The sequence below is a fragment of the Talpa europaea genome (genome assembly GCF_964194135.1).
Source record: "Talpa europaea genome assembly, chromosome: 9".
Classification (NCBI taxonomy): Eukaryota; Metazoa; Chordata; class Mammalia; order Eulipotyphla; family Talpidae; genus Talpa; species Talpa europaea.
In genome coordinates this window covers 7,571,038-7,595,236 of record NC_140076.1, presented here as the reverse complement: position 1 = coordinate 7,595,236, position 24,199 = coordinate 7,571,038, and the positions used below count along the sequence as shown (strand labels likewise).

Here is a 24,199-nt window from a genome sequence, read left to right as displayed (position 1 = left end):
GGGTAGGGGGGTAGGGCCTGAGGCCGACCTGCCTCTGAATCCTGTGATCCGCAGTCTAGGGCTTGGTATGGGGAAGTGGGAGTATTTGTTCAATGAGCAAATTAAATACTAAAACTGAATTCCTTCCAAGAGCTCGGTCTAGGGCAGGTGACTCATGCTGAAGCAGGAAAAAGGCCTCAACTGGCCTTATTCCTTCTGCTAAAGAGAGGAGACTTGGGCATCGTTCCTACTCCCTCGCACTGGGCAACTCTCAGTTTTGTTTGCCTAACCAGGCAGCCTGTACCCTGCCGTGAGCCTGGAGGGTGTAAGTCCTCAGGACACAGAGGTCCCCGCTGTGCACTCAGGTCGTAGGGTCCCCATCTAGGGCTGCCAAGTACAAGGTGCCGAGGCCTCTATTAGTTTCCTCCTGTTGCAGTGACAAATGACCACACATTTTGTGATGTACAACAAAACAAATTGATTATCTTCTCGTTCTGGAGGTCAGGCCAAGGTCAAGGTGGGCGGGCTATGTTCCTTCTGGAGGAGGGGCTGGGGGCAGTCCAGCTTCCCGCCTTTGCCCACATTCCTCAGCTCACGGCCTCTTCCTTATCTTCTCTGGTGGCGGAGTCCTCACACTGCCCCCCTGACCTCTGTTCTGTCATCATGCTGCCTTCTCTGCCTCTGAGCCTCCCGCCTCTTCCAGGAGACTTGTGATGACACTGGGCCCCAGAATCACCCAGGACAACCCGCACTGGGGACTGCTGATTAGCAACCTTCACTCCCCTTTGCCATGGTATCTTTCATGTTCACAGCTTCTGGGAATTAGGGTGCCAACATTTGGTGGGAGGAAGGGGCACGATGCTGCCTGCCAGGCACGGGCCCTGAGCCCATTAGGTAGCGAGGCTGAGCTGGGCCTCAGACGAAGAGTGACCAGCAGTAGGCTTGGGGGCAGGGGAGAGGCCCACCTGGAGCAACACAAATAGACCCACGTGTCTGCCCACACACGGGAGACGAGGCCGCAGAGGCCAGGAGACAGAGGGAGAGGGACATGGGGACACCCTAAACACCCTGCTTCTCACATTGCCTCCTCCTGCTCAGAACCTCCGTGGTCCCTGAACTTACACACTCAGCCCAAGACTGACCACGACCATCTCCAACACCCCACTAGTGCACAGACTCAGTATGGGGTTCCCCTGCCGACCCCCAGACACAGACAGCCCCGCTGCCTTTGTTCAAGCTCGTCTCCCTGCAGCAAACCCCTCCGTCCCTGCCAGCATCCCTAAGGGCTCTGGAGGGGTGTGGCTGCCCAACCCAGCCCTCACCAGGTACTGCCTGGAGTCCTGGCCCACGCACAGCCACCTCACGGGCTTGCTGAGGGCTCGAACAAGCTCAAGTTTTCCCACGTGTGGCCCACAGAAAGTGCCCCAGAGCACTAGCTGTCAACTGCCACCACCACCTCTAGGAATGCAGGATACCCAGCAGGAAAAGCCTTTTGCATCAAAATACTATGAATCTCTGCCTTTTTCACTGTGTTAGTATTTGCACTGTTGGTGCAAAAGCAACGTGGGGTGAAACGCTGACATCCCAGCAGAAGCCGTGGCCGTGGGAGCAGTCCTCACGTCCTCTCCACGGCGCGCCCGCAGGTGGGGGGGAATCAGAGTGTGACTTAAGCGTGTCGTTGGTGAAAGGGTAAAAATGATTAATTTTATGAAAGCTGGAGCCATGAGTACCTGTCTCTTAATAAAACGGAAACACAGCGGCACTCCCGCTGCACACAAAGGCCGTCTCTACTGTCACCACCCTTGGAGCGGCGCGACGGGCCACCTCTCCGCAGACACCGTTTGTACTTGAAGGCATGACTAACGCACAAGCCGCGGGCTCTGGCCAGCCACCAAGCTGAGTTCACAGACGAAGCGAGTGCGCCTGCTCCTCCCAGGCAGCCGGCCGTATTTGCTGCCAATGATAAAATTTGAGCTTTGGAGCAACGTTCGCATTTTGGCAACCTCCATCCACCACTATGACTCACAGCTTCTCGGGACTTAAACCCTCTGCTGAGGGGACGGGTGGTGATGACAACGAATGTGCCTTTTTTATATCGGTAACAGGGCTACACTGTGGAAGGGGGATATTTTAGAGAGATCATCAGAGGACCGGTATTTTCTAAGGGATCGATGGAAGTGGTCAGGTGTTAAAAAATGCCCTGGGTGGGCAGCAATGTCCGCTCAAAGTGTAAACCAGACCAAGCGCTCTGGCCTTAGCAACACAGACACCTTCCCAGGTGAAGTTTCAGACTCCAGACTGCAGAGGCCTCTTCACGAGTTGCTATTGGGTGAACTTCGACATGGCAAAGAGCCACAGTTACCTGACAAGGCGAGGAATAATCTCCTCCCTCTCGCAACTGTGTTTTCCTGTGAGGCCAGCTATGCCACCAAAATGACAATCTCAAAAGGCCGATAAAGGAGCAGGTGTAAGAACTCAGCCGTCTTCTTCCAAGAAGCTGGACGTTTTTGCAAAAATGTAGAACAACTTGGCCCTCTCATGCAAATCTCTTTGTTTTAGAAAATATGGTGATTTTTTTCATTAAACATCATTTTGCTTGTGGGCTTATTATTTCTATTTTAAAATACATGAAGGCTTGGACTTGCTCTCAGTTTTAAGTTCTAAGATGGCGGGCAGCAAGAGAGCCAAACCATATAAACCAGCTCTTGCCTCTGCACGAGTGGAGAGTGGTTCTGAGACCAACAAGTTTGAGAAATGCCGTCTGAAGAAAATAACCAGATTTACACCCACAGAGTGTGGTATTATATAACGGTGATATAGAATTGCCATTCTGTAATGGCAAAAAAATGCAAAGAAAAAAGTGGAAACAGCTTAAATGTCCAATAACAGGGAAATGGAGAAATAAACGAGGGTGCCTCCATTTGGTAGAACATTATGCACTCATTAAAAATTATGTTTTCAAAGAGTATTTATTGTTATGGGAAAATGCTAAACACGCTCGACATGCCATTAAGTGATTAAAAAAGGGAAGAAGTGAATTTTTATTATCATCGTTTCTGTAACATCTCGATTCTCTGAGAAATCAATGAAACTGAGGGGGCCTGGGGAAATCAAGATACCCCAAAGGGGTCCCACAAGCTACAAGCGCCTCACACGGTAGACCTGGGGTCTGCGGGGACCCTGGCTGAGCTCACACTCAGGATGACGCTCTTCTTCCTTAAACCAGCGTTCAGGGCTCCTGCCTCTAAGCTCCCGGTGAGACCAGAATCCTAAACCACACATTCCCCAGACTTATCTCCATAGAAACAAAGGAACCTTCTAGATCCCTACTCTTCCCAAACTTGATTATTTTTGTTGCTTTGATGTTGCAACTACGGATTGATGTTTGAGCTTTTGCTTGGGTTTCTAATCTTCTCACATGCTGGAAAATTCTGGATGAGACTGCGGGTGGACGGGTGTCGATGTCTTCGGGGGCTTTTGCATTTTCCCAATGCAGGGACACTGGTTGTTAGCAAGTGTCGCCCAACATCTGCTGCTGACTGTTCTCCTCATTATGGGCATATAAATCCCTTTTCATGCCCCAGCCTCCTCTGCCCACATCTGTCTGCAATTTACTCACGGCCTGCTGTGGCTGGGGAGGAAGCAACTCATTTACGACTGTAGGAGGCCAGGCGGGAAGCTTGGGGTGGCTGCAAACGACCATCCCGCTGCTTGTCGGGACGCAGCCACCTCGAGTTGGATGGAATGAGGGGGCCTAAAGTCTGGACCACGCCTTGTGGGGATCAGGTGACTGACATCTCCAAGCAGAGGCCAGGAGGTCGGGCCAGCCGCCTCTCAGCTGACAATCACGGAGTATGTGCACTAGTGGCTCTACTCATGGGGCCAGGCACTTCCTGGCTCATTTAACTCTCCCCAGTTAGACTTGTGACCAGGACACGGGTGTCCAGCTGGAAATGGCTCTCCCAGCACCCCTGCAGTCAGGCCTGGCACACCATCAAGCTCCAGCCCTAGGTTTCTGCAGCCCCCTGGGTCTCTCCCAGGCCAAGGGCAGCAGACACCCACCAGCCTGAAATACTCCCTGGTTATGGATGAGACAAGTCTACTCCTTCATTCAGGCTTTTTGGGGTGTCTTTGCTACGGCAGCTCTAAACCGCAGTAACGTTTTGACACTTTAGCTTCAAAAATGCAGTTTTCAAAGCGTATTGACGGTTCTAATAAATGGATGCCAAGTTTTATTGTCTCATATTCCCCAAGGAGAATTGAAAACACTAGGGGGGCTCATGTGATTCAAGACAGACCCCAAAGCCTCACCCCTCCACCTCCCCCCGTCCCATGTTTCACGCCAAGTTCCCCGGGCACTGCTAGATGGCCTGTCACCCTTTCAGGTAACCTTTGAGATGCCACTCCCTGCCCCGCAGAGTGATGACAGGAGGTACCCAGGGGAACTGGTTATGCCGGTGGCCCATGTCCCAGACCACCCGGAAGGACAACAGACTGACCACATGGTGGTGATGAGCCCATGATGACATGGTGGTAATGACATGACACGGTGTCACCCAGTTCCTCCCTGCGCCCCAGCGCTGGACACGGTGCTTCTAAGGGGGCGGGGAGGATCCTCCTGATGCAGCAGTGCAAGAGGCCCAAGCCCCTTCCCCAGAGCCCACCGTGGCCGGTGGAGTACAACTGGGGAACAGATATGTGCCCCGGCAGAGAAGGCTGCCCACCCACACTGCCCTGGAGGGGAGATGCCAGAGGAACGTGACCGAACTGGGAAGGGGGCGCGGCTGCTGGCCAGCGTCCAGGCTCAGCAGATGCTCCCTCCATTCATGCCTTGGAAGGAGGCCCCAGACAACCTCCAGGACAAGACGGAATAGCCCCAGGGCCCAGCCCTGCAAGACCCATGATTCCATCCCCAAAGGGATAGGGGGCCACTTTGGGAGACCCCATGTCGAGGCCACACCCCCAGAGAGGCTGGACCCAGGCTCCCCGGCACTCTCGAGCCCCAGACGAGGGAAAGAGGGGCTGCTGATGCGTCACTCACCCTGCAAAGCTTCTTTGGCTCTGGCTAGGTCCTGCTCCTTCTGGGCCAGCTGCACCCTGAGCTCGGTGGCCGAGAGGATCTCGGAGGACTTGCCGCCCTGGGACTCCTCCAGGTCCTTCGTCAGCATCTCCTTCATCTGCCGGAGCAGGTGGACCTCCTCCTGGAGCCGGGACACCTCCTCCCGCAGGAGCACTGGGGGAGAGGGCACACGTTAGAGGATGGGACACTGCCCGCACTCATTCACTTTTGGGGGGAAGTGTCCAGAGGGGTTTATCCTACTCACTCTACCCTGAAAGCCTTCCCCGCACATGTGCGGGGAAGGACCCCCCCACATAAGCCCCTACTTCATTCAGAAGAGCCCTGGTCCTGGGTCCCACCCAGTCTGCAGAGCACATCCAGTGGGACCCTTCATAGCCCGCAAACTCTCTAGGGCTCCCCGGCTGCTGTCACAGCACAGGGAGGGGCCACTCAAGTGGCAATGATCTTCCTCCCCCAAAGGGCAGGACAAGAGGGAGAAGGAGGGCAGGCAGGAGGCAGCATCACACCAGGAGCCTGCTGCAGGCCCCGTTACGCTTTGTGGGCACCATCTCACTAAGTCCTCCCAAGCCTGCGGCAGCCACGCTCAACTCCCATTCTGTAGATGAGGACGCAGGGGGGGGCAGGTGAATCACAAGGCCACAGGCCAGCAGGCAGCAGTGCTGGGACAAGAAGCCACACCTGGCTGACCCCAGCGCCCCCCCCCCCCACCCCGTCTCCCAGTCGCACACATGGGAACAGCCCAGAGAGGCGCACGCAGCACAGCTCACAGCTCACAAGCCTCAGGAGTTGTGTGGACACAGGAGGCACATTTACACCTGGCTGTGCAGGAAAACAGGGTACCAGAACAGTAACAGCAGCGGCACCACAGGCCAAGGCTTCCATAACACTCAAACCCAACCCTTTGTATGCTGAGTCCCCAGGGACAAGGCCAAGAACACGAGCCCCTCAGCCTGGAGGCCTTGGGAAGGTCCCCAGAGGGTACACTTTGTCTCACGGAGTCCAGAAACAGCTTGGGCCTGGAGGCTGGTCGACAGCCACATCAGGCCTGCTCAGCTAACCAGCAGCAGATGGGGTGCCGCGGGGGGTGCCGGAAGTGGGTGGTCAAGCAGACCTCGATGCTGACCCCCAGGAGAGCACACATGCAGGGTCAGGACGTGCACTTATTACCGTCTGGAGCACTGGGCGCAGCTCCCTGAGACCAGGCGAAAGGCCCCCTCCACCCACCCATCCACCCAGCAAGAGATTATAGAGATCTCCCCCTGCTAGACTCCACTTCCACCCCAGGCACGGGGGCCCTTGGAATGAATGACATAGACAGGTCTGCCCTGAGGCTGGAACTCCCAGACCCTGCTAAAAGCAGGGGTCTCAGGACCCCAGATCTGCACCCAGGGAAGCAGCTTGTCCACAGGGAGGCTTCTCACTGCTTAAGACTTCACTCCACTTGCACACAGGCTGGGGACAGTCCAAGACTCTTAGCAAAACCGCAAAGTAGGAGCTTTGCTTTGGGGGTCCCTCCCCTGCCGTCACTGCAGGCAAACACTTCGGGCCTACAGTGTGGGCCCAGTCCAGGTGTGCAGAAAGGAGAAGGGAGCTCCTGGGTCCCAAGAAGTCTCCAGCAAATAGAAGCAGCACACACGAGCAGGCAGAACGCAATGAGGGGGCTGCATCTCCTTGGGACATTTGAAATGGGCCTTGGAAGATGGGGTCTCTGGAACATAGGAGGGAGCGAACAGGAGGAACAGCAGGACCAAAGGCAGAGAGGCCAGAAAACCAGAGGTCCCTGGGTGACTAGTGAATGGGTACGAGGTGAGGTAGAACAGGAAGAAGACTAAAGAGGTACACTAGGGTCAGATTATAAAAGGTCTTAACGTTGACCACCTCTCTGTGACCTCAGACCTGACTCGCTGTCTCAAGTAATACCCATGGGCTTGAATTTTCATTTTTGCCCCTAGACTGAGTGTTTGCACCCCGCAACCCCTCAATTCCTATGTTGAAACCTAATCCCCAGCGTGACGGTATTTGGTGGTGAGACCTTTGGGAGGTGATACAGTCATGAAGGTGGAGTCCTCATGAATAGAATTCATGCCTCTATAAAGAAGACCGCAGAGAGCTATCCTGCCTCTTCCCCAGCATGAGGACAGAGAGAAGACATTAAACTATGAACCAAGAAGAGTCTCCAACAGACACCCGATCTCCCAGCACCTTCATCTTGGACTTCCAACTTCCAGAAATGTGGGGAAAACTCCTCTTGTGTATAAGTCACCCAGGCTACGGTGTTGTGTTATTGCAGTCCTAATGGACCAAGATACTTTCGTCTCTCAATTCTCTCCAACCACCTATCCTGCCAGGATTCCTTCCCACTCACCTGCACTGGAAGGAAAGTGTGAGAGACTGCTAACAACTCCCCGTTTCTATTTATATTGCCATGCAGGTGGAAGACAGGTTTGTTTTGATTTGATTTTTTTTTTAGGGCTTCCTCAAACTGCCAAGAGGCAGTCACTGAAGTTGTTTACTGTGTCTACACAGAAGACAGAGAATTCCAAGAGATCTGGCTTCCAGTGTAGCCCTGGTCAGGCACTGCCATGACCTTGAGCGGGTCCTGCCATTTCTCAGGTCTCGGCTGTCACGTACACAGCTAGGGGACACCCAGCCATCTATTCAGAGTTGCCAGATCTAGAAAAACAAGCCAAAGCAAAACAAGCCAAAGAAATCCTATATGCAGTTAGATTTGAATTTCAGCTAAACCAAGAATGATTTTTAGTGTAAATATGTCCCATGCAAAATCAGGATATACTTATACTAAAATGTTGCCCATTGTTTATTTGAAATTCAAGTAACTATGCATGCTGTGTTTTGTCAAACAACCCTACTCCCATCCCACGGGGATTTTGGCACAATGAAAAGGGGCCATCTCCAGTAAGGGTTTTGCCACGAAGAAGGTGGTGCAGGCACAGAACAGTCTGGCACAGCCTTCCTTGCAGTCCCAATGTAGATGAGCCGAGAACAAGGTAGGCTGGCGTCCTTCCTGGTTAACAGTGGCAAAGGTTGACTGCTCCTGGGTTGGCCTTTCAAACAGGTGTACCCGACACCTAAGCCCCACCCTTGAGTTGGCCCTGAACAAGGAGGGCGGGACACGAGGTGTGGCACCGGCAGGAGCCATGTCTTAGAGACCAGGCTGGAAAAACAACTTTGCGAAGACAGGCTTGTCCAAGCTTCCTGACCACACCTGCCCCAGCTAGGTGTGCTCACCCAGATGTCGCACACCCTCACCTGTCAGGGGCAGAGGAGGTGGCAACCTGGAACTCCTGATGGACTCTGGGACCATGGCAGACCTGCCTCGCCCTGCAGAATGGGGGTGGTGGGACTGAATGAGCTGTGTATAAGGCACTTAAACATGTCCACACGGTGAGCTCCGTGTGCCATCATGCCCACAGGCCCCTCCCCTAAGCCCAGAGGAGGGCCACCACATTCCTCAGGAGGAATCAAGAGGCTGGAGCTGGAAGACTTGGCTTTCCGCCTCACAGAGATTCCTTCCATGCTGTGTGACTTGGGCAAGTTACTGTCCCTTTCTGGGCCCTTAGAAGAACCCACTCTTTATGAATCTGGGTGAATGCTCCCCCTTGGCAGGAACAGGGGTCCTGACTCTAGTCTTGAACTGCACTGCTTGGTGGGCGGCCACTAGTCACACTGCTTCAAATGAACAATTCGTTTCCCGGTCTGCACTGGCTGAAGTTCAAGTGCACTCGTACAGCTAGTGCTGGACAGTGCTCAAGGGCCACTGATCACTGCAGGGGGTGCTGGTCCACGCTGGGCTCCAGGGCAGGAAAGGGAGAGAAGGGAGGAAAGTGCAATACAGGGCTGATAAGCACATGGTCCCACAGCCTCAGTGGCGAGAGGAAGCCTGTAGCCTGCGGTGGTGAGCCAGCCCCTGAGGAAGCAGCGACCGCCTCCGGACAGCTTTCCTGTCCGGGAGATGAAACATGCACCTCTCTGTCCACTGTGGCCAACCACTGTGCCCTGGGAGCTTGGGCAGCAGGGTGGGCAGTGGTGGAAGGGCCTGGTGCCAAGAGTCCTGGGCTCAGTGCAGCTCTGGGCACAGAAGCTGGAAGTAAGTGTGGCCTGGGTCACGGCGCTGCCCTTCCCCAGGGAGGCAGCTGGTTATCAAAGGTGTCGCCCTGGGTGCAGACTTCCTGGCAGGCAGGCGAGGCAGAAGCGTCTATGGGCCGCTTCTCAAGGGCAAGGGTGTGGCAGACCCACCCTGAGGTGGCAAAGGATCCCAGGGCAGCCCCTGCCCTTCCCAGGCACATCTCTTTTGGTTTTGCAGACCAAGGAGTGCCTGGTGTCTCAATATGTCATTCCTCAGCCTGTCGGCAGCCAGGGCTGTCCACAGGACCCAGTTCTGGAGTGGGCAGTTAGGGAGGAGGTCCTGCCCTTGAAGAGAGAGGACTTTGCCCAGCCCTGACGTCTCGCCTGGAATACGGAGTGGTGGCTGGAGCTGCAGCAGTCACCTTGTAACAAGGAGGCAATGTGCGCAGGGCCAAAAACATGCCAAGCAGGGAGAGCAGCTCCTGGAGCACAGCTCAGTCCTGCACCTGCATCCAGTCCTGGGGCAGTGCCAGTGGGCGGCTGGCCCAGGAGAGGTGCAACTCCATGCTCACCAGGTCCGAGTCCTGTAGCCGGCTCCCTGGCCCAGTGCAGGTTCAGGCAGCTGCTGAGGAACCGTGGCCTCGGCAGTCTGTGCTGCAGCCACTCAGCTGTGGAATCCAGGGAGCAGGAGGAGGAGGGGACCGTGGGGGGTCCACCAGTGCAGAAGGGTGGCCACTGCTCTGGCCCTGAAAGAGCCGAGTCTGTGGCTTTTTTCAGACTGGATTTTGTGAGCTCTCAGGGCGAGGGCAGGGGAGGAGGGAGAGAAGGAAGTTACTTTCCATGACTTCATAGCACTTCCATCCACAGGCTGCCTGATGGAGGCGCTGGGGGACCACGCGGCCTCTGAGGCCCCCGGGTGGGCGGGGGGTTTGGGGGCTCCTCTCGAGCCAGAGGGCTACACAAGCCCAACGCTGCATCGGTGACGTTCCTCCTTTATTGACACTTTTTGAAGTCAGTCTTTGCACTCCAGGCTCGGTGGTATGCGATGTGCCTGAACTACTCTAATCCTCACAACAACCCCACGAAGCAGGCCCTATCCCCACCCAGTGCCCCCAGCTGACAGACGGGGAAGTGGAGGCGCAGAAGTTGGGGAACTTGAGCAGGGTCACAAAGAGCCGAGCCAGTGTTTGAACCCGGGTGGTCTCACTCCAGCGCCCCCAGTGTCCACTCCTGCACCATGCACCCAGCAGTATGCGGTGACGCAGGGGCGCCCAGGCCCAGGCAGGCCTGGCGAGGTGGCCGGCAGTGGAGGCAGGGCTGCCACTCACAGCATCTGAGCTTGCTGGGTTTCCCGAGGTGGAGCCCACCACAGTGAGACAGTCACTCCCTGCACAGCTCCCCAGTGCCCAGCAGGGCACGCTCCCCACACCGTTTGGAGGAAGGATGTGGTCGCGGAGCCAGCCTATCCCTCTCCCGAGGGCAGGAGCTCTGCTCCGCTCATGCCTGACGCCCAGCACCCGGTGCCCAGCACCCGACCGTTGTGGGCTCTCGGCTGGCAGACAAGCACAGCATGGGGTGCAGTGCAGACGGAGGCAGAGGGGCGACAGGCGGGTCTGGGGCCAGCAGCTGGGGCTGTCTTGGCCTGTCCACTTCCTTGCTATTTGACCTTTGGACAGATGACCCCTGAGCTTATCTGAAAATGGAGCCAAGACCAGTCTCCAGGCCTGTGGTAAACATTAAACAAAGCAGTCATCTAACTGGAAACATTCCGGAGGCTCTAAATGGGGGTCATGTGTACTTGTCACGATCGTTATTACAGCGAAGGGTGAACCTCCCGGATGTTGTGAGGGAGGCCTTGGCCTCGGTCACCGCAGAGCCCCAATCTGCAGGACTCCCGACCCGGGCAGGGGGACTGGCTGGGGGAGGAGGCTGAGTCACCCCATTTGGGGAGCGAGGGAAGGTGGGCTCGGAGGAGATGGAGTCCAGACTGGGGTGACTGTCCCTCGCTGCCTGTCACGGGTGGACATCTTGACAGACAGCCTGTCCAGGCTCACCCAACTCAAAGTAGATGATTAACACCTGGGTATTCTGCCATACGTGACACCTCAAGACAAAAATAATCTTAATATGCGGTCACCCACTTCCATTATAACCTGCTTTATAGGCCCTCCTCCCAGCCCCACGGCCTCGGCAGGCCTCAGCAGGAGGGGATGACTTGGACGATTGAGGACAAGCACTGTTCCGACACGGGGCTGTGTGTCCAGATGTGCCCGGCATCACGCCCCGTGGGAGAGTGAGTGAACGGGCTGACCACACGGAGGTCACCTCCAGAGGACACTGGCTGTGCTTAACCACGCCCCTGGGGTTCACACACCCTACTCCAGAGATGCCAGTGGCCGGCCCTGCTGTACACGTGGGGGTGCCAGACACTGGGTCACAGGCTTCATCTCACTGGACCTCCCTCTACCTGTGCGGGGCTCTGGTGATCCCACTTGAGGTTCACAGACACTGAGGATGTGGGATCAAGCTGCAGGGGGGAGGTGTGTGCAGTCGGTAGGCTCTGGAGCCTCCTGACCGTGGGCTGGTCCAGGAGCTCCTGGTGGGGAGTGACTCCTCGGAAGACACCCTGGCAGCTGTCGGGGTTGCTAGTGTTGCTAGTGTTCTCAGTATTACTGGGTTTGGGCCAGATCTGGTGCAGCTGGAGTAGCCTCAGCCCACGGGGAGGATGGTTGCTCTAAAAACGAGGACTAGGATTTCCTGGCCGGCTTAAAATGTTAAGATGGAGGTACAGGGATTCCTGTATGCAAAATCACTATGAGTTTTGGGGGCCCCCAGGCCCCGAGGCTAAGCAGTCACAGGACTGAGTGTGTTCATGTGTCCAAAGAAGCCAGTCCCCTCCCCTCGCCCAGGCCAGTGGGGTGAGGCCCCTCCTCTGGCTGCATTTCTGCTGGGGCAGGGGTAACCTCTGGCCAGAGGAGGCTAGTTTTTGGTGCATTTCTGTATTCTCTTCCTCCCGGTGGAAACAGCAACCCTTTGGGAGCCACTGATTCGGGTAGTGGCTCTAAGTCTCAACCCTCTCTAAGTGGGGGGAGAGGATGACCCAAGAAACTGAGGCACAGAGAGGTCATGAAGCTGGATGAAGCCAGGTGGTCTGGCTGCAGGGCCTTTGCTGGCGATGCCGCCTCGCCTGCGTGTAGACCCTCTCCTGCCCGCCGAGGGGACCCTGGTGCTCCCTTGCAGGGCCCATGGGTGTAAGGCGAACCCGCAGACCCTCCTAGAGAGGGACCCTGCCTGCCAGGCCCGAGTCACAGAGCCTGATCCTCTTGGCCAGGTGACACTACATCTGAGAACAGGGAGTCCTGGATTCCCACAGTCCAGGGTAGCAGGAATTGTGCAGCCCAGCAGCTGGGCTTCCAGCCCCAAAGGTCCCTGAGCGCCCTGTACGTGACAGGAACTGCCAGGTTGGCCCTGAACATACAGGTTTGCTGAGAGGAACCTGAAAGCACTTCCTGGGAAGAACAGCCTCAGGGATACGCCTGCACCGGCCACCCCGGGGCATTGGGACAGGGTGAGGGGAACACTTCTGCCCCCACCCGGCAACCATCCAGTTGCCGCCCCCTCCCCACCAACCCCAGGCACCCCACTCCTGCCTGGTCTCCATGTGAGCAGCTGGAAGCAGTCCTCAAGGTGCATTCTGGTGCATTCCTGCTTTCCCTTCCTCATGGGCACCCTATGCCACCCCTCCCAGGTGCCTGCACATGGAATCACCCGCAAGACAGAAGCAGGCCCTGCCCAGGCAGGCCAGAGCTGGGACAACAGTTTGCTGGAGGTTACCACATGCTCTGGACCTTTGTCATTGGTCCTAACACTGAGAGCCTGGGGGTGGTGGACGCAATAGGGCACTCACCAACTACCAGGAGATCCTCAAATAATGCCCCAGGCTTGAGAGATTACCCTAAAGCTGCACCCGGGTCAGGGAGAGCCGCCTGGCCCGGCACTTCCCAGAACAGGTGGGGCGGGGGTGGGAATGGCAGGTACCTGGCTGATACCGCCTTTGTCTTTTTCTCATATTTCACAGTAATTGTTTTTTCCTTGAGGTGCTGTTTAATCCGTCTTTCCCGGAAGACTGTTCCAGCGCAGCTGCTGGCCTGCAAACACACCTTCCAACCAGACCTCCTTGGGGCCCCAAGTGCCAAGCGAATCCTCTTCCAAAATCTCGGGGGTCCATGGTTCTCATGGGAGAGCTATGTCCACCCAGCTCAACCCTAGGGATCTGAGTCCCTCCTGGGGAAGGAGTCTGCCCGCAGGCCGTACCACCCCTCACAAGCCATGGCTGTGTGCCGGGCGGCTGGCATGGGGACAGGGCCGCTGTCCTGAAAGGGTGACGGTCACTGGCTCCAAAGGGCAGAGGCCCCAGGAGGTTGAGAAAACTCCCTCATCTTGAGCAGAATGAGGCTCAGTGCTGTGGAATGTCGCCCCAGAGGGAGACCCGGCCAGCGTGTGTCCCATGTCACTGCCCAGACAGGAGAGCCTCCGGTAGCCTTTCTAGACCTGTGGCACTGGCAGCCAGTGGGAAGCCACGGTCTTCTGAGAGCTGCAAAAGTCACAGATGATTCTAGCTGCAGGAGGAAGATGAGCCTCCTGATCCATCATCTCTCTCTCACCCAGGAGGCAGCAGCCATGACTGCTAGGTCGCTGAGCCCAGACCCTCTGCTGACTCAGGCAGGAGGGATGGGAGACGAAAGGGCTGGCCTCTTCTCAGGGCCTCCTCTGGCCCTGGCTGAACATATTTCCTACCAGGGATTAGAAGCAGCAAGCTGGGGCCAGTTCATGTGTTGGGTGAGCTGACAGCAGCTGTCTGGGACACCCTCTGGGGGCAAGGGGGAATCTTAGCACCCTTGACAAGCGAAGCCTCAAAGCTACCACTGCCTCTGGGATGCTGGCTCACCCGGCCTTTGCAAAGTTCATTACCCCCACCCCTGCTTTGGGTAGCAGGGCTTTCTATCCATCTCTGCCCCCTTCTTTGACACAGCACCTCCATTTCCCATTGGAAATGGCCACTCGCCTGGGGAGGAAACGGTCACCCATGGTCCTGGGGAGGAAATGTCACCTGTCTAACCAATCAGAGCCAGTGTCTGCACCAGGAGCCCCTCTGCTCTCTTTAATGATGGCAGTGATGATGGAGCTGGAGATGCTGCCAGCCTTCTTGCCACCCAGAGGAGAAAACCAATAAAACAAAGACTGATTTGAGAAATGCCTGTGTCCTGGATCACACCATACCTGAAGCTGGTGATCAGTTACATGAACCAATACATTCTGAAGCCAGTTTGAGATGTGTTTTGTGTTTGTTGCAACTGAAAAAAAAAAATCCTGGTCAAGTGCCTCTCTCAGGGACTGTTTTCTGGGCACTTCGCAGCCCCACAAATTGAAAAGCCACCAGCTACACGAGAACAAGTACTCCAAGCAATCACTCTTCCTCCAGAAACCGGACAAGCAAAATGGACAGCGGAATTTACCACAAAACCAGTGAGCACCCCCTGTGAGGGCCTCCATTCTAGTTTGTCTTTGACACAGTGACTTGCTTGTGGCAAGCTTCTCCCTCCCCAAGGCCTGGTTCCTAAAGGAACATATCCCAGGCGAGGGACAGCAGCCACCCATGGCACTGCCTGTTTCCCTCTGTCCTCATCAAGTGTGATTCTCATCCCTCCTCCTTCTTCCCTACCCTTTAGTTTAAAAAAAAAAAGAAAAATTCCAAAATATGGAGAGGAATACATCCACAGCTTTTGACACTGCCCGTCCATGCAGGGACAGCAGAGCACATGGCAACCAGGAGGAACCAACTTGACAGAGGCCCTGCCCCTGCAGGGGAGCGCCCAGCCTGGTTTCCTCCCCTCCCCCAGTCTGAGTCAGCAGCACACACCTGTCTCAGCTCCCTCCTCCACCCATTACCAGAATCCGAATACGGGAGAAGCTGTATGAGCACTTCTGAGAGTGGATGCTCCTGGGTCCAGAGCCTGGAGGGTGAGACCTCCCTCGGTAAGACTGGGCGAAGAGAGACACTTCTCCCTCCATTTAATAGACAGCCAAGCTGAGGCCCGGACAAAGGCAGCTGGAATCCACAACTTTGACCGCTAGGCCAGTGGCTGTGACAACCTGGAAGTCAGACTGGCCACCGACCAGGAACATTCCCACTCAGTCTCAGATGTCAACTCCGGGGTTAAATGCATGGAAACTGGAGGGCAAGCCCAGTGTCAGCAGATGCCAGCAATGACGCAGTGACGACAAGTGGGCGGCGGGGCCCAAGAAGGCTCTTGACATCGCCGCCACCCCACGGCGGTGAGTCTGAAGTTCCCGCATCTTCAGATCCGTGTCACGAACACTTCCGGCTTTAGAAAAATTTAAACCAAGCCCAGAACTGTGGCCTAAACAAACGGCATACCTGGAGGACTCGGCGCCTGAGTGTGGTTTCGGGAGGCCCGCTGAGGATGGCTGTCCTGCCGGCCCTCAGCTTCCTCCCCCGTGACATGGCCACAGTGGCGGTGAAGGACAGCGGTTCTGGGACGGGGCTGCTTGGGCTAAGTCCTGGCTGTGTCCATGAGCGGCTATTTGACCCCAACAGGCCACTTCTCTGTCCCCGTGTGGGGAAAGGAGATAGTAACAGTAGCCCTCTCCTGGGTGGCTGTGACGCTCTATGAGTAATAGGGAAAAGGCTCAAAGACAGACCCGGGGGCACGGTGCAGGGGTGCAGGTCCCCGTGTTGGCAGGCGGCTCTGGGCCGGGTCCCACGGTGGGAGGAGCAGAAGGGTCCTCCCGCCCTCGCCGGTGGGAGGTGCACGGGCCTGGAGCCGGCAGGGCTGAGCCCACAGAGCTCACTCCTGATTATCCTCCAGCGCTGCTGACTGAGCAGCTGCCCCTCCAAGACATAAAATATGCTTTGCATACTTTAAATGTTTCACTTATGAAAACCGGCACGGTTTTTGCCTTTCTAAATTGTTTAGCCATAAAGTCACTAACGAGGCTCCCACCGCTGCAGCCCAGGTTGGGGGGCCTGCGGGGTGGGGAGCGGGCAGGAGGCACCCGACAGCGGGGAGCCCACTGGGCTTTCCAGAAGGCGCCATCTGGGATTTTTCAGAGGGCCATCGGGATCACAGCCTGGTGTCCTGAGGTGAAACTGGAGCCTCCCTCTGGAAGCCAAGCCCCCCAGTGAGTGGGGGCAGAGGGGAGGGCCCTTCCGGCCTAGAACGTTTTCCCACACTCCAAGGGCGCCCCAGTTCCCAGTCAATGGAGGTAATTGGAAAATTACCTCGGACTGAGAAAGAGCAGGCCCAGGCCACAGGGGGCTGGTTCACAGGAAACTCTTACCCTCTCCAGCGTGACTGGGCTTCAGCAAGCTACAGCTGAAGGCCTGGAGCAGTGCCCCAAGTTCCAGGGACAGGGGAGCTCTCCATGTGGGGTGCAGTCCTGTGCAACCTCCTGGACACCTGGGTGGGGGAGGGGTGGACGTCTGCTTTGCAGAGGAGGAAACTCAAGCCCAGGCCAGGGCTCATCCCTAGGAGGCCAGGTGCCCCACATGGCCACCCAGTCCCGGATCCGAACACCAGGAGGCACACAGCCACGTGCCAGGCAGCGGGGCCGGGGGTCTGGGACGAGAGGGCGCATTGCTCAGCGGAACACAGTGCTAAATCTCTTCCTTCCAAAGGCGCTCATCTCTGCATGTTACTCTGTATGTTACTCATCCCAGCCCCTGGGCAGATGACAAGGGTGGGCTTTCTGGCCTCATTAAGGGGAGATGATCCAGGCCCAAGGAGTTCCTCCACTCAGCCTGGTCACTCAGGAGTCTGGGGTGCATGAGTCTGCCCCCAGCTACCCCAACCCCTCATACCCCAGCCAGACTCTCCATTCAATCCTGTCCCCCGAGGTCCCCGTCCATTAGGATGCTCCATCCCACTGCCACAGGCCTTTGCACTCAGAGTCTGAGACTATAAAGCAGGAGAAAAACGGGGGGCTCACAAGACATGCCCCTGCCCCTCAGGCTCAGGCTACAGCCCTTCAGGCCTAAAAGGAACAGGGCCCATTAGAACCGCAGTGCGCTGGGGGAGTTTCGGCAGTGTGGTCTACGACCAGATGTATAATCAAGACACAGAAAAATGTAGGGTATTTGGGGGTGGGAGGGAGCAGGATGGGGAGGGCAAGCCAAGTCCCTGAGTTACTGCTTTGCGGACAGGACCCCTTCCCGCAGGAAAGGCGGGCCCTGGCCCAGAAGCTGTAGCTCAGACTGTGGTTTTGACAAGTACTTGCTGAGCACCTTGATGAAGCAGTGCGGTCCACGCGGCTAAAATATGATGGGAAATTTGGCCTGGGTTTGAATCCCAGCACGTAATAACCTGCCTGTGCCTCAGGCCCCTCATCTGTAGAACGGGGTGATGTTAGTACTTCATGAGGGCAGAAATGAGCGACCACCTGTGGAAGAGCACTGTGCTGCATGCTCGTCAGTGCGCCCCCAACTCCAGGCCCCACCTGGCAGCCTTGTCCCTAGATCCCCAGGGCCTTCTGGAATCTCCTGGCCCAGACCCCCAGGTAGAATATTCCTTGCCGAGAGGCTCCAGAGCCAGGCTCCTAACTGGGAAGCAACCTACGTGCTCCTAATCTGGAGGCTGATGGGAAGCCCTGGCTATTTGGCTGCCCACCGCCCTCTAACTGATGCACCGAAAATGAAGAGACACAGTTTGGGTCCCTGCCTACTCACCACCAAACCAGCCCCCCGCCTGTCTGGCTCCACCAACACTGCACAAAGGTCAAGCGCTTACTCCACTCTGCACGCTGCCTGCCGCTTGGGAGAGCAGAGAGGAAACTATTTGAAAAATGTAAATTGAAAAAACCCTATGGCACGCCACCTCTCCCCACCCACGCCACGCACATGCAGAGCCACAGGCAGCCCCGATGGCACAGAACACACAACCATGTCCCAGCACCGGGTTTTAGAAACAAGGATAAGCACAAAGAGGCGATGCAGAATTGTCACCCGTGGTGACCAGCTCTGGGCTGTTGTCCTGGGAGGAAGACTGGCTTGCCCACCTGCACAAGGAAATCTCTTGCAAGAAACGGCATCCTTCTAGGTCTTTCTGGAACGCCTCCTGACAGGAGACGCGTATTATGTGGCCCCAGCACCAAGCACAACCCTGACCCGTGTGCTAACAAGCCCAAGACGCGTCTGTTTGCTGAAGCCAGTTCCGGGCACAATCACAGGGCAGGGACGGAAGGATGGCGCTCTCCAATCACAGGTGCTCCAAGACCCACAGTCCCTCGGATCCCAACTGGGAGAAAATAATGTCAACTAGTCTAGCAGGTTCTGGGTTTGGCTGCAGAAGCAGAGTCCAGCTTGACCAGAGCACCCAGGGGCAGCAGCAAGGGCAGAGTCACTGGCTGCCAACAGCTTGGAGCAGTCACGGGCTTTTCTTTTGTCCAAATATTTCACTCCCACAAGTCAGCCTCCTGGGGCCCTACTCTCTTGAGCTGAACTTCTAGCACTGTCCTCTTTCTTCTCCCCACTCTACACACTTCAAACCTGGCACATCCAGGCCTTAGGCAGGGGCCTTTCTCCTGCTATAGGTCACTCGTGGCAGCTTAAGGAGGAAGGATGTGTGTAACCTAGGCAGATAGGACTGTTGGGACACAGATGTAAACACACACACACACACACACACACCACAGTCTGTGGATGCTTCAAAACTGCTTTCTTGGTGGACAAAGGAGCAAAAAATTAGCCAAAGGAAGAAGTAAGTGTCCTAACTAAAAGCAAGTGTTTGCACTGAACTGCACGTGTAACAAGAAAAAGCCCTGTGTCCTGCAGGCCTGCTCTGAAAATGCAGGCTGATCACCAGCTGGGCCAGAGAGCTCACCCCAGCTCCGGCAGTGGACAGCACAGAGCAGACTCCCCAGGCACCCAAGACCCAATGCAAGCTTTGGTTATTCTCCAGCATGCGGCCCAGGACAATGACCCCCCAACCCAAGAGGCCAGTGGAGAAGGGACTGCAGCCTTAGGGCCCTTTTCCAGGCCAGCAGACAGCATGGCCCCCACAAAGCCCAGGGGCAGGGCCATAGCGTTTTCAGCTCAGATCCTTACAGTAATCATGAAAATTAACCCAGGATAACCCCTCGGCCCAGGAAATCGTTCCTGCTCCTGATCTCTGGAGAAAGCTATAAATCTCCTATCAAATTAGCATTTTCTCTGCATGCACACTGCAAAAAGCTAATTTGGGGGAAGCTAGGGGGAAGAAAACAGACCCCCACCTAGGCTGGCCTGGCTTAGAAGGGAGGCAGCTGACTCAGTTAAACATTTCCAGGCAGAGAAATTCAATCTCTTTTTCCAACTGGTCGGCAGTTAATGTATTGTTTCCTCTCCACCTCCGCCCTTTGCCTTTTGGAATCTCTTGGCTGAATGCAAATGTTCACAGGACCCTCTGTGAAGAGGCAAACGCTGTTTCTTTGGCCTCGGATACTATGTGGACCCCAAAAGGTATCTGTAAACTAGGCACTGGACGTCTGTGGGTTCCTTTGGACCTAAAAGCTGTCAGTATGGGGGCGGGGGGCGCAGGGAGTACTGCAGGAAAGAAGGGCATCTTCATTTCGCAGCGCTGGCGCAGGCTATTGTGCCAGCTCCACATGCCCAAATAGCATTCCATGGAGTTTTTAGCTCCGCGCTCCCTGCCTGCTCCCAGGGGGGCTTCTGGTATCTTTAAGTTCCTGCTGAGTCCTCTTAAACAAACATCAGGGGAGCCAGGAAGACACCGCTCAGTCTGGGGAACAGTCCTCCCTTGGATGGACAAGGAAGACTTGGTTCCAGCAGTTCCAACAGCCCTCACAAAGGGCTCCTGTGGGGCCCCAAGAGCCAAGGCCCACCAGGTTGGGGTGGGTATTGAGGCAAGAGCCCGGTCCACTCATGCAGCCCATTTGCTCTGTCCGGCTGGGAGGAGAGGGCACCAGAGAAAGGACCCTGGTCCAGGAAGGTCTGTGGTGGATTCACGTGTCACAGGCTGTGTCTTGGGCCAGCGGGGCTGTCATGTCGAGGAGATAGATTTAGTGCCTAAGCTCTTCAAATGGGAGGGCACAGGCTCCAGAGGGACGTGGCGATGAGGTTGATGTTTGGCTCAATAGAAAGGTGAGTGCAGGCTTGAAACAGTCAAACGCTGTAGGGGCCGCCTGGGTAGCAAGTGAGTTTCCAAGCCCTGAAGGCATTCACGCTCAGGAACAGCCATGCGGGACCTAAGGCATCAATTGGTCTTCCTTGCCCCAAACTCCCTAAATTCCCCCCTTTCCCACAGTCCCTGAAGGCAGCGGCTCTAAGCAGGTTCCCCGCTGCGCTCACAGATGCAGCAGATTGGACCAGGACGGTCACCTGATCAAGCGCCGGCCAAATCACCGGCTAGACAGGGACCAAACTGCTTCTGTCTCCCAAGCGTGAAAGAGATTGGAAGTTTCTTCAAGAGAGGGCCAGGGCTCCGCGTCCTAGGAGCAAAGCAGAGCACGGGGAGCTGGGGGGTGGAGAGAAGAGGGAAGGGGGTGGGGGAGAGGGCAGGCTCCACCCCACCTGGCTGTGGAGTCCTTACAACAACCCCCCCCCCCCCCTTTGACTTGCGTTCCTTGGAGGAAGCATCTGCTTTTCACACCTGTGACACCAGAGCAAGCCTTGGCTGGGAGGGTGACTCCCTGTGGGACGGCCTGGCTGGGCAGAGGCTCAACCGCTGGCATCCCTGAGCCTATGAGGGGGATCCCGCCCTAGGACTTCCCAAGGCCAGCTCCTCTCTCTGACTCTGGGGCTCACACAAAGTCCATCTCCCCCACCTCCCGTCTTCACTGCTCAGCCCAGGACCCGGACTCGGACACACCTTAAAAAAAACCGTAGTCAGGGCCAGTTTCTCGATATCCAGGCGCCAGCACACCCCCCAGCCCCCATAGGAAGGCACCTCCGGTATTACCGAGGCAGACCCCATGCTGAACAAACACCATCTCATTCTTCATGTAAAGTAGCTGATTAGTAAAGCAGCAACCCCACCGGACCACATCCTTACTCTGCCAGGCCCTGCAGAGAGGACTGGGTCCTTCTCATTAAACAGGAGGAGGAACGAGAGGCTCAGAAAGATTAAGCAGCATGCCCAGGAGCCTCCAGGGTGGGCTTCCCGCAACTCCTAAGTCTCTGACAAAGTGCTGCCAGATGCTGCCTGAGCAGGAGAGCAGAGCTGGAGCAGATGCTGTGTCCAGAGAATTCTCCCTTCAAGACCTCCCTCTGCCCCCAGCGCCTCCTCTCTTACAGGTCGTGGACTTGTTCAACTTGAGCATCTCTCTGCTGAACCTTGTCTGACTCGGTGCTCATCTGGGTACAACGCTAATGCAAGTGATGTTTACCCAGCGCCTACTATGTGTCACGCACCGCTGAGCAGAGGTCATCTCATTTAGTCCCCACAAAAGCCCTACTGCAGGAATAGCAGCCCCAATTCACAGACGGAGATGCTGAGGCTCAGAGGGGTTAAGCAGCTTGGAATGATCCAGACCCAGGCAGCCTGGCTTTGTGGCTCTGAGTGCCTGGTACACGGTCTCCAATGTCCTCACATTCAGAGCTCAGGTCTGGGTAAATGTCTTAGCATGGGGGCCCAGTCTCCTCCCCAAATGAAATGGGGAGCTGGCACCTATGCTCTAAATAACGCTGGGTACAAAGGCAACCCGACTGGGACCTTTTGCCAAATTCTTACCTTCCTGGGCTGCCCACTGCCTGCCCTGCAGTGAGGAGGTAGCATCTGCCTGCTGGGTACATATCCAGGTTGCCTCTCAGGGGAATCAATTAGGGTTTTCCAGGGAGAAAGCTAAGCCTGGAAAATCTGACTCCCGATGGGAAGGCTGAGAGAAGCCAGTTGCTGTCAGGAGTGCCCTAGGCACCAGCTGCTGCCACCACCCCTGGCATGCTTAGCAATATCTGGGATGCGGCAGGAGGCTGGCAGCCAGGCCATTATAGCACACATTTAAGCCGACCCATGAGGGAGCAGGCACCTGAGGACAGGGGAGCTGATTCAACCCTAATCAGGCCCCAAACGCAGAAAGGAACAGATCCGGGGGTCCTCCTCCAGGCCCACCGGGGACAAGTGTGATAAAAGAAGAATAAACAGGGATCAAGAGAATCAGGGGTCCTGATTACTGATCACAGTGAAAAAGTCTGAGATGTGGCAACTGTCTTGTTGGTCCTTGAAGACAGAGCAGGCAGGGGAAAGGGAGAAACAATGAGCCACCAAAGAGAAAACTGAGTCCCTCCATGGGGTGTAGAACCAGGAGGGCCCAGCCCATAGCAGGTGCTCAAGAAATCTGCAATACAATGAACCAGGTCTACAGCTAAGGCTTCCTCTTGAACCTCACAACACCTAGCCAGAGGCACAAGCACAGTTGTTTAAGGAATAACATTTGCATTCTGCAGGGGACAGCTCTTGCATCTGCCTCCGGCTTCCACTCCCAGTGGTGAATATTCTCTCTGAGCTTCCTCTGGGAAACACCCCACAGGCCTTACTATAATCTTCCCCAGAAAAGGGCACCTGACTCAGGCTTGGCCAATCAGTGCCTTCCAAGCCATCCATTGGTTCAGCGCTCTCACATGATTGCAGCAAAGCCAATGAGATCCGGTCCTGGGATTTTTGCTGGAAATAATAAGAATGATGGAGTCTCTGTACTACAGTCCTAAAACCACAAATATTGTTTAATTACATCAGGACTCACATTCTTGCCACCAAAAGGATAAAGCCAAGTAAACAAAAGGAAAGTTGGGAGACGACATCATTTGAGCCCCTGGATACAACTCTGCCTGAAGCTAGCTCTATCTCTGATCATGTCAGTTATGCAGATCTATTCATTTCCCTTTTTATGAGTCAATCCCAGCTGTGTTTCTACCATGTGCAACTCAAGTCATCTGGTAACGACATGACTCTCTGGGCAGAAGGCAGGAAGTGCAGGCAACACAAAGTTGGTCTTTTTATTAATACATAGTTATTGGGCACTACGCAAGGACCTCTCCGAGCCTCTAATCCCACATGAACGAAGGTGCTCACACCGCGCTACCTCACAGGTGAACATGAGTGTCACCAGCCCCTCCTATGCTCTCTGTTATCTTTAAGAGGTGAAGGCCAAGAGCAGAGAGGGAACCTGTTGTTGGGGATGTCTGTGCTGAGCTCCCCCACGCCTGGGCCTCTGGTTGGAGACGTGGAGTTGCCCCATGACTCTCCTCCTTCACGAAGGCCTGGCCCAAACCAGGGAGGTGGCCTGAAGGAGCTCCTGTGGGACAGAGGGGACAGCTTCACGGAATGGTGGCCACCTTGGGCTCTAGCCAGGCTCCACGTGGGCTCTTGAGTTGCATCTTGCCTCTTCTGCTTCCTGGCTCTGTGGCCTGGGGCAAGTGCCAACCTCCCTGTGCCTCCGTGACATAATTTTTAAAATGGGGTGATTAATGTAGCGCTAATTTAGTTGGGTGTCGGCAACCCTGCCAAAACCACCCATCATGGTTCCCGTGCGTGATTTTTCAAGCATGGATATCAGATGCGATAGGGAGGTTTCCGGTGATGTTGGGGATGCAGGGGAAGCAAGACTCTAAGTACACAACCACTCTCAATCCTGGTTCATCCACCACAAATAGCAAGCGTCTGCAAAGGACCCCATCAATTGGAGGCAGGGCTGCACCTCAGAAACCAAGTTCACTGCCCCCAGTGGACAGGCCCAGCAAGTAGTCCAGGAAACAGGAAGGTGGAGCTGGCTCCAGGACTAGATGACCTCTGCCCCCGAGGTGAGGCCCAGGTACCTTGGAGAGGGAGTCACACAGGGACACATGGCCTTTGGGGAGACTCTGATGTCTACCCCAACAGCCTGGCAGGAAGCCAGGGGAAGGGAGCTGCTGGTCATTCAGACATCCTTGCAGCTGCCCACGCACCCAAACACACAGCCCCACCCATTTGGGAGAGGAGCCCAGGGTGACCCTCAAGAAATGCTCTTGAAGGATTGGTCTCAGCTATGCCAGAGGTTCCAGAA

At 55.9% G+C, this 24,199-nt stretch overlaps 1 protein-coding gene across 2 annotated transcripts in view; it reads right to left on the bottom strand.

Annotated features, from left to right (window-relative positions):
* KAZN (kazrin, periplakin interacting protein) overlaps window positions 1–24,199 on the bottom strand; it is a gene marked incomplete at both ends in the record, with an annotated part of 349,293 nt that overhangs the window by 80,775 nt on the left and 244,319 nt on the right. For both annotated transcript variants that reach the window (XM_084242125.1, XM_084242126.1), the window contains one exon: window positions 5,021–5,212. In XM_084242125.1, the coding sequence (XP_084098251.1) occupies window positions 5,021–5,212 (192 nt within the window). The remainder of the gene's footprint in view (window positions 1–5,020; window positions 5,213–24,199) is intronic.